A 10901-nucleotide genomic window follows, 5' to 3' on the forward strand; every position below is an offset into this window, starting at 1 on the left:
TCAGTCTGTAAGCTGGGCTGATACCTGTGTACCATGTGCATCCCACTGGGTTAGAAACACCAGTGGCTCAGCCTCAAAACTCACATCAACATGTCAGCACGGTAAGACAAACTGACAGACAAGTTTGCCTCCCTGTTGGAAACCTCTTGTACCACACTTACCTGGATCCCTGTGGCTGACTCCTCCTCTGTCAGTGGGAGAAACCCCTAGATAAAAAAGCTAGGAACCCAGACAGAGGAGCAGTCAGCCACAGGGATCCAGGTGAGGAGAAGAACTCAGGCACACCCAAAGCAGCAGTGAGGGAGAGCAGGAAAAATGGACCTTGACAGAGAATTAGTCAGCTGCAGGGATCCAGGTGAGGAGAGGGAAATCAGGCATGCCCAAAGCAACAGGGCGGGAGGGTGGGAGAAGGGGGATTAAAAGCCAAGAACTCAGACAGAGGAGCAGTCAGTTGCAAGGATCCATGTGAAGAGAGGAACTCAGGTATGCCCAAAGCAGCAGGGCAGGAGAAAGGGAGAAAGGGGATTAAAAGGCCTAGGAAAGACTATAGTAGAACCTGCAAAACACTGAATAATGTGGATGAACTTGGAGAACATTAAGCTGAGTGAAATAAGCCAGTGACAGAAGGACAAATATTGTATTACTCCGTTACTATAAAATGGCAAGGAAAGGTTTATATATGGAAGGAAATTTTCTTTGTTGGCTACCAGGTGTGGGAGGGAACACTACTAGATAAATAGAGACAAGAATTGATTTGGGTAAAGGGAAGACAATTTACTAAATGTGAGTAATCAACATAGTGGCATTGAGGAAGAGGAAGACAGAGAGAGGTGCATGGGAGATGAACCCTTTTGCATGTGAAGTACTGTGTTGTCAATGATGGCAAACATTGATCTGTGGGTGGATAGATGGGTGGACAGGCTCAATGATTAGGTATGTCTGTGCAGCAGTGGGGAGTGTGCCTGTGACCATGGATAGAGTTGTCAGAGAGTATTTCTGCAAGTGTATTTGTATGTCCTGTAACAACTTCCATGTATATAGTAGAGGTGACAAAGGAAAAGGTTGTAGTCACTTCTTGGCCACAGCCAACTACCCAGAAGGAGTGAGTAGTTGAACCTGTGGGCTCAGGACCATGGTCGCAGGGAACATCAAGCTTAATTGGCGTACGTAGTACACAAAAACTTTGTTCCCCATCCTACTTTGGCGAGTAGCAAATGGGCTCTTAAAAGCTTGCAAGTGGACATCTTGATGCAATGATGGGTCTCTCCTCATCCAGAGCAAAGAAGAATGAAGAAAACCAAAGACCCATGGAAACAATTAGTCCAAGGATCTGGTACACCATATGCACCATATGATCTTCAGCCTATACGACTATGAGACCAGAAGAACTGGATGGTGCCTGGCTATCACTGTCAACCACTTGGAGGGGGATCTATATAGGTGATCCTGGATAGAGTGGGAGAACAATGTGGAACAAAACTCAAAATCATTTAAAAAAAAAAAAAGACCATTTTTGCTGGTCTGAGCAAGCCTGGTGGAACCGCTGAGACTATGGCCCCTAGCTGCCTCTCAGGTCTGGAATTGGACCCACTCCTGTGGCTTCCAGACAAACAAAAGACAGGCATATGAGCTGAACATTTACATTAGGTAGATACACTCCTTGGAGACGTCAATCATGGGAGAATAGAAGGGCTTTGTATACACAGGGAGACAGCTCAGGGGGCAGGAGTGCATGGGAGGGAAGGACACAGGGAAGAAGAGGCTATGGGGAGGAAGTGGGAAGAGAGCTATTGCATTGTGGGAGATTATAGTCAATGTCATGAGACAAAGTGTATGTGAACTGCTGTATGGAAGATGAATTTGCTTTGTAAACTTTCACCCAAATCACAATAAAATTTAAAACACACACACACAAGAGAGTTATTGTATTATGATACATGAAATTAGGCTAATAAGTAGTCATAGGTGTAATAGTTATCAACTATATGTAGAATGAAAGTGCATAGAAAATTTCATAAATAACATAATTCTTGAACTGAGACTTGAGATATGAGTAGATATTCATCAGATAGTCAGGAGCAAGAAAGAAATTTTTGACATCTGGAACAATAATACAGCATTAAGTAAAAGCAGAGAGACTTGGAAACATCTGGCTATTCAGCAATGAGAGAGCAGTTAGATATAGCTGGCTTGTAGTATGTGAGGCAGAGTGTGTTTAGAGTCTAACCAAACGAAAAACAAAACTCACTGCCATCAAGTCCGATCTGACTCATAGCATGTCCTCCTTTGGTTTCTGAGGCAATATCACCACTGAAGTAGATTGCCCAGTCTTCCTTCAAGATTATATCTCTTGATGCTTCTTAGCGTCAAGAGACGCTAAGAAGTCAGGACCTGGTAATAAACTGAATGGATTTTGAGATGACTGGACCAGTGGCATAGTGCCTCAGGCATTTGACTGCTAACCAGAAGGCTGGAGGTTCAAACCCACTCGCCAATCCTCAGAAGGAAGAGTGAGCAATCTACTTCCATAGAGATACTGCCTCAGAAACTCCAGGAGGGGTCACTATGAGTTGGATCTGACTTGACGGCAGTGAGTTTGGTTTGGTTTGGTTTGGTTTGGACAGATAATGAGGCATTTATTGAGATCATTGATACTTGAGGGACAAAGAAAAGGATGAGTTTCATGACAGGTTTAGTTTGACATGTCTGAGAAGGATGTACAGGTGAATATGTCTCATAAGTAGATGGATACATAGATCTGGAGTCCAAGAGAGAGGTCTGGAGTTGAGATGAAGGTTTCAGAGCCTGCAGTATGATACATATGTATTCAATATATATTGATATCAAGAAGTTGAGTCAAAGATAGAATCCTGGGAATTTCCAACCTTGAAGGATTAAGTAAAAGAAGCACCAGTGAAAGAAATGAATATGGAATATGAACAAAGAAGAAGAGGAGAAATGAGAGACAATGATGTCATAGAGAAGAGAGTGGTCAACAATATCAAGTGCCAGAGATAGAAACAGTAGAACTGAAAAAAATTAATAGGATTTGGCATTATTAGGAACTCTAGTAAAATATGTTTTATTGGCAATGTTGTTATGTGCCGTCGAGTCAGGCCTGACTCATAGCGACCCCTCCTTGAGTTTTTGAGGCAGTGTCACTATGGAAGTAGATTGCTCCAACTTCCTTCTGAGGAGTAGGCTGGTGGGTTCGAACCACCAGCCTTCTGGTTAGCAGTCCAATGCCTTAGGCAGTATGCTACCAGAGCTCCCATTGGCAATAGTGATTGTAAATTTTTCACAGACTTTTTTGAAGAAAAGAAATTGGTGAGATAAGGAGTTACTTGAGGGGTGAGAGAGGGTAGAATAGATTATTTTTATTTTTTTTTTTTTTTAATGAGAAGACCATACTTCTAAATTATGGAATACAGACAAAAAGAGAATATAAATAAAATAGAGTTAATGAATTAATGATGATTGCAAAATATATAACCAATAATTAGGATTATACTTTTTTTTTTTTTCTTTGTGGTATATTCATGGTATACTTAATTAGATGCAGTCCCAAATTACAGTGTCAAGCTCCACATTTCATAAACACTCAAAAACTATTTGTTGGATTAAACTGGATTGTGTTCCTATCAACATATAATCATCATCTTCCATGCCCTAGCACAATTTTGAGTTTTATGTTGTGTATCTACTTCTCAATACAGGTCACCGGACTCTCTTCATTGGCGTTCATGTGCCCCTGGGAGGAAGAAAAAGTCATCGACGTCACAGGCACCGTGGTCATAAACACAGAAAGAGAGACAGAGAAAGAGATTCAGGTTTAGAGGATGGAAGGGAGTCACCTTCTTTTGGTAAGAATCTTTCTCTTTATTTTTATTAAGTTCATGATTGTAATAATATTATTCTATCTTGTACAAATCCATAATTAACAGCGATGCCTCATACTAATAAAACTGTTTATACTTTTATGAAAGATGTTGAGCACTTTTGAGGAGAAGTGGAAGAGAAAAAGTTGATCTTCACTTCTCTCTTAGGTTTCTGCTTTGGGAACTTTTGTAAAAGTTCTGCTATTTTTAATATTCATCATTTTAATTATAAACAGAATATCCAAATATATTGATATGGTAGTTGTTAAGAATTTCTGAGTTCCATGAAGGTCCATGGACATGATATAACTAAGAACTTGGCTTTCAGTTCCTTGACTCCCTATTGCCTAAGACCTTCTTTACTATACTTAGATCACCTACTCATTCATAATTACTCCACCTCTGGTCACTGAGTCAAGCACCCAGCTTTCTGATCAGCTTCTCTCTTCTTGCCTGCTTGTGCAATTATTCTAACTATAATTATTTCTAGCTCATCTAAATCTTCAGCTCTTTGACCCTCTGCTTTATTTTCCTCTTTTTAAACTATCATCTCTCTCCCTCCCTTCATTTCTTCTTTCCTCTCTTTCATTCATTTTCCTACTTGGAGTTCACAATCTATAATTTTATTAATATTTCTTTGCTAATTCTCTAAATTCATTTGGTCACCTGTTTTAGTTTTACTCATGTTTCTATCCCCCCTCCCTTTAAAAAATATATATCATACTTATTTTAAAGTTCCTTCATGTCCCTGCTTTCTCCCTGCCTCCTCAAGTAGACAATCTCTGATGAAAATCCCTGCCCAATTGGCTGGATTGTAACTACTATAAATTTGTGACTCAAGGACCTTCAACACCACCTGGCAATGATATGCTTTTTGTTTGTTTGTTTGTTTGTTTTTAATTTACTCTCCAAACTTATTCCCTTTTCTCCTATCACTTAACAGATATTTCTGCTTTCTACTTCAGAGGGAAAGCATATGTTTTTGTGTATGGTATGAGGTATGGGTCCTGTTTAATTTTTAATTTTTTTTAATTGTGGTTTGGATGGAAGTTTAAAAGAGCACATTGATTTTCCATACAACATTACATATACGGTTTATTTGCAATCCCCATAATGTAACAGCTCTCTTTCCACTTCCTTCCTGTAGTTATCTTTTCCGTGTCCTTCTTTACTATGCATTCCTTCTGCCTGAGCTATCTCCCTGTGCAAATGCAGCCCTTCTGATCTCCTATGGTTGATTGTTCTCAGGAGTGTACCTACCTGGTGTAAATTTTCACTTTATATGCCTATTTGGCTGGAGGCCATGGGAGTGAGTTCAATTCCTGGCCCAAAGGGTGATTAGGGTCCATAGTCTCGGGGGTTTCACCAGTCTTTATCAGACCAGTAAGCTGGGTCTTTTTTTTTTATGATTTTGAGTTTTGTTCCACATTTTTCTCCCACTCTATCCAGGATCTCCTAAAATGATTCCTTTCCGAATGGTTGACAGTGGTAGTCAGGCACCATCTAGTCTCACAGTCATATAGGCTGACGTTCGGATTGTCCACTAGTCCCGTGGACTAATTGTTTCCATGCATATTCGGTTTTCTTCATTCTTCTTTGTTCTGGACAAGGAGAGACCAACTGTTCATCTTAGATGGCCGCTTGCAACCTTTTAATACCCCAGTTGCTACTCACCACAGCAGGATGTAGAGCAGTGTTTTTGTGTAGTATGTTATGCCAATTGAGCTTGATGTCCCCTTCTTGGTCATTGCACATTTTGTTATAATACTTTCCTTTGTCTTCTTGAGCTGCCCTTTGAAATCTTCTGGTCAGTCTTTCACTTCTATATACCTTCCATTCACTTTACTCTATATTGAAGAGCATGTTCCCGAGCCTCTTCTGACATCTTTTTGGTCTTTTCTTCTTCTTCTTCTTCTTTTTTAAATTGTGATTTGGGTGAAAATTTAGAGAGCAAATTCACTTTCCATACAGCAGTTCACACACACTTGTCTCATGATATTGACTACAATTTACCACAATGCAACAGCTCCCCTCCCACTTCCTCCCAATAGGTACCTCTTCCCTGTGTCCATCCCTCCATACACTCCTGCCCCCTGAGCTGTGTCCCTGTGCATAAACAGCCCTTCTGTCTCCCATGATAGTTCTCTCCAAGGAGCATATCTACCTCAGGTAAGTGTTTATCTCATATGCCTGTCTTTTGTTTGGCTGGAAGCCACAGGTGTGGTTCAGTTCTCTTTGGTCTTTTCTTTCTTTCTAGTCCTTTTAATGACCTTTTTCTTTCTTTGTGTATAATGTCCTTGATGTTGGCCCACAACTCATCTGGTCTTCACCCATTAGTTTTTTCATGTGTCAAATCTGTTCTTGAGATTGTCTCTAAATGTAGTTGTGATATACTCACAGTTATTCTTTGGCTTCTGTGGGCTTGCTTTTCTTTTCTTCAGCTTCAAGTTGAGCTTGTACATGGGAAATTGATGATCTGTTCCACAGTTGGCCCTTAACATTGTTAGGACTTATGATATTGAGCTTCTCTATGATCTCTTTCTATAGATGTAGTTGATTTGATTCCTGTATATTCCATCCAGTAAGGTCTACATGTATAGTCACTGTTTATGTTGTTGAAAAAAGCATTTGCCACGAATAAGTTGTTGGTGTTGCCAAATTCTATCATGCATAGCTGGTCTCATTTCTGTCACTAAGGCTATATTTTCCAACTACTTATCCTTCTTTATTGTTTCCAACTTTTGTATCCAATCACCAGTAATTATTCATGAATCTTGATTGCATTTTTGATCAATTTCAGATAGCATAATTAGTAAAATCTTCAATTTCCTCACCTTTGGCATTAGTGATAGGAGTGTAAATTTGAACAATAGTAGTATTAACTACTTTTAGGTATATGAATGTTATCCTATCACTGATAGCTTTGTGCTTCAGGGTAGACCTTGAAAAAAAAAATTTTTTTATGGTGAATGTGATGCCATTATTCTTTAATTTGTCCGTCCCAGAATAGTACATCATATGATTGTCAGATTTAAAATGACCAATACCAGTCCATTTCAGCTTACTAATACCAAAAACATTGATCTTTATGTGTTCCATTTCATTTTTTACAACTTCCGGTTTCCCTAGATTCATGATTCATACATTGCATGTTCTGATCATTAATGTGTGTTTGCAGCTCATTTTGAGTTGTGCCACATTAGCAGAAAGCTTTACTTCATCCACATCATTAAAGTTGATGCTACTTTGAGAAGGCAGCTCTTCCCCAGTTGTATTTTGGATGCTTTCCAAACTCAATGGCTTATCCTCTAGCACTTATTAGATAACACTCTTGCTGCTATTTGTAAGGTTTAAACTGATCTTTTTTAAAGAAGTATTTCACCACATCCCTCTTCTTTGTCTTCTTTTTTTAGTTGAAGCTCTACTGAAATTTGTCCACCAGCAGGTTATCCTGCTGGTATTTGAAATACCATTGGCTTAGCTTTCAGCATCACAACAACCCACAAGCCACCACAGTATGAGAAAATGATAGATGAGTGGTGGTTAAAAATATATTGATATTGCTTTATTCAATATCTAGTTTCACTAAGTGTTACAGAGAAATCTTTTGTGTCTGTTTTTTCACTTAGATTTATGTCTTTTAAGCATGATTGCTTATAGACATTTTTCAGTGCTCCATTAACTAAGAGAAGTTGGTAAGATAGTCCTAATGGTGGGTACATTAAACATCTTTCCAATCTGTATACACTGATATTTTTCCACCTAGGAAGTGATTTTCCATTATATCTGATTTTTTTCCAAGTATTCTGGTTTCTTTGTGAGTATTAATTGTTTGTACACTGGATGTCTGATATCTGCTCTTTGTCCTTTTCCTCTGTAGTTTCAAATTAGTTTTTCATATTACTCATTTGATTATCTACACCATCAGTTCCATGCTTATATGTCTATTATGGATTTGTTTTGCTGTTGCATTTTTCATTTTCTTGAAATTATTTTTTATCTCTTCCTATTTTCTTCACATCTCATTTCTTTCTTAATTACTCTTTGTTTTTCTGCTTGATAGAGACTATGTTTTTATAGTCTATTGAAGATGCCCAGCTATTTCTGGCAATTTTCTTTTGATTCTGAAGTAGATAATCTCCAGAGGTATAATCTTCCTTTGGGCCTTCAAGATTTTTTTACATCCATTGATTTATAACACCTTTAAAGTCCTATTTTTTTTAAAGCAAAGGATATGTATTATATATATTCAGCTGGCATAGTGCCTATGATATTTGACTGCTAGCCAGAAGATTGGCAGTTCAAACCCACCAGCCACTCCTCAGAAGAAAGGTTGGGCAATCTACTTCCCTAGTGCTACTGCCTCAGAAACCCAAGGAGGGGTCCCTATGAGTCGGATCCAATTCGACAGCAGTGGTTATTTTATTTTATTTTATTTTATTTTAATTTATAGCTTAACAAAGCTTATAGAGGCACTGCTATCTGTGAGCTTCCTGTCTCTATCACTGCTTATTGTGTATAGTTATGGGAACTAAACCTCCCCAAATACCATGCACTTTTTCTACAGTTGGAATGATTGCTGGTAGGGAGAGTGTAGAGCAAAGAACAATACTGTGGGTATCCTATACCAGTATGATAGAAAGATAGTTATCTTTGAGTCAATGGGGAGAGAGTAGAAGATATACTAAATTTCTCCCACATTTCCAAGTATTTTTTGTTTCATTATGTGGTATCTGAGAGTGTAATAAAAGAAAATGTTTGGTTAATATCTTCTCACGCATACTCCCTCTCCTTATAGTTAGTAGAGTCTTTAAGGTTCTGGCCATGGATTATCTCTTAAATTCAGCTTTTAAGGTATTTCTAGGGTGTTTCCCTAGATACTGATATTTTTAAAGAGCATCCAGGGTACAGCTATGATAAAGACTCACTGATTCTAAGAATCTTCTGTTTCTTTATTTGGTGAAACTTGGATATCAGCCAAGTGACCCAGATTCTCCATCTGATGTGTCAGCCACTATTTTTGGATGGCCACCTACTTCCTCCTCCAAGCATCTGAATGTATTTATTGACATTTAGACCTAAAATCTGTTTTATGAGGGACAAATATTTGTCGCCCTAGTGGTCTCTAAACAGCAGAACTTCCTAGATTTCTTTCCCCTCTTGTTTTTCAGGGCTAATTATCAGCCTTTATCTCTATTCCACAAACAGCTTGATTCCTTTGATAACCAATCACCCAATCACAAGGTGAGACTGAAACATAGACATAAACACCATTCCACTTTATTTGGCCTTGATATTCTGTACAATGAGGGTATGTGAAATGTGTATGCTTAAGACTTCAGTGAAAATTTTAACTACATATGAACTATTTATTTTACTTGAAAGGATTTCAAAGACAATCTTTTGAAGACATTTCTAAAGAAGTCTTGAAATTCTTCAGAATTCAACTTACAAAGGGTACAGGATAGAAGAGAATGTAAGGGAGGGAGCATGAAGTCCTTCTTCTGAGAACTTGAAAGTTTAATGTTGTAGATTGGAGAATGGGTCTGTGAAGGCATGGATTAATTTGGACCCATCTTTCTGAAGCAATTACCAATTTAACTAAATGATTTTTTGAGAAAATATTTGAATTTTGGCACTCTTAAAATGTTTGGTCACTCTAATAAACAAGCAATATCAACAGAGTCCCACTTTGTTATATGACTCAATCAGGGAAGTCAGTATTGATAGAAACCTGGTTGTATTAGTGCTATATTCAAGTAAAATTGAACAGGCCTTGACTATAGCCAAAAAAGATTATGCTTATGTCAGCAACTTGCAATGCCTGGGTCAACCACACCAGATAAGATGTATAGAATATGATTACTAGGTGAGTTAAAAGATATGCATGGCTTTTTGGTTGAGTGGTAGTGGTGGTGGTGACGTTTTCATTACAGAAAAAAAAAAAAAAAAACTTTCCACACCCACAAGTAAATTCAGTATAGATTCAATTTTAAACAGCATTTGGGAAATTTGGATTTTCCCTACTAGGAGTAGGATTTTCTAAAGGCCAATATCTTTAATACTAATATGTATCAACTATAGATATGGCATAGTAGAAGTAGTCCTCTATTCACTATGAAATCTGAAGTGGATAAAAAATTGTATTATGAAGACTCTGGTGGTGTGGTGATTAAGGCATATGGCTGCTAACCAAAAGCTTAGTGGTTTGAACCCACCAGCTACTCTGCAGAAGAAAGATGAGACAGTCTACTTCCATAAAGATTTACAGCCTTGGAAACCCAATGGGGGTTGCTATGAGTTGGAATTGACTTGATGGCAGTGAGTTTGGGTTTTAGAGTTTTATGAAGACTCTTACATTTACTATAAACATTATAGTAAGATATGGAAAAACAAGTAGGCTTCCCTGGTAAGTTATTTCTATTGTGATGAGAATGTCTTGCTCATATATGGTGGCTGATGTTTTGGTGACCTAGTGCTGCTTGACCAAGCAGGAGTTTATTCTCTTACAATTTTGGGGGCTAAAAGTCTGAGGTCAAAGTGCCAGGCTCTAGGGGCTGGGTGAAAGACCCTCAACCTTGGGTTTTAGCGCTTCCTCCTGCTCCCAGCTGGAGGTTTTTCTCCACTCGGCTGCTGGCTGCTGAGGCTGACAAGCCCAAGGTTGACAAGTTAAAAGGCACAATCCCAGTGTTACCAAACAACATGGCAGGCCACTAATTCAAGCCCAGAGGAAGTCCCAAGATTAGCAGGGTATGGCAGACTGTTGAACAATGACTTGGCTACATGCAGGGTTCAAGAGTGCCAAAAGGCTTGCGACCTTCCTCAAAGTTGCTTCTTATATACTGGAAGCAGCCCACATCCCTTAAGCAGCTACTCAGCTGCTCCAGTAGATTTTACTGTGGAGTTAATTACGATTCTCACCATGGGGAATAACTATATTCAGCTGCCCAGCCACTCAACCAGGCCCAACCAAGTTTACACACAACCTTAAGTACCACAGCTGATAAGGATATATTTAATAAT

At 38.6% G+C, this 10901-nt stretch overlaps 1 protein-coding gene across 1 annotated transcript in view; it reads left to right on the plus strand.

The window, feature by feature from the left end:
- The window catches only part of SLC4A10 (solute carrier family 4 member 10), a 374905-nt gene that overhangs the window by 97668 nt on the left and 266336 nt on the right, over positions 1–10901 (plus strand). Inside the window, exon 3 of the mRNA XM_042781073.1 lies at positions 3717–3863. Coding sequence (XP_042637007.1) covers positions 3717–3863 — 147 coding nt within the window. The remainder of the gene's footprint in view (positions 1–3716; positions 3864–10901) is intronic.

The sequence above is a fragment of the Orycteropus afer genome, unplaced genomic scaffold, assembly GCF_000298275.1.
Source record: "Orycteropus afer afer isolate SDZICR_OR568_19922 unplaced genomic scaffold, OryAfe1.0 scaffold00084, whole genome shotgun sequence".
Lineage (NCBI taxonomy): Eukaryota > Metazoa > Chordata > Mammalia > Tubulidentata > Orycteropodidae > Orycteropus > Orycteropus afer.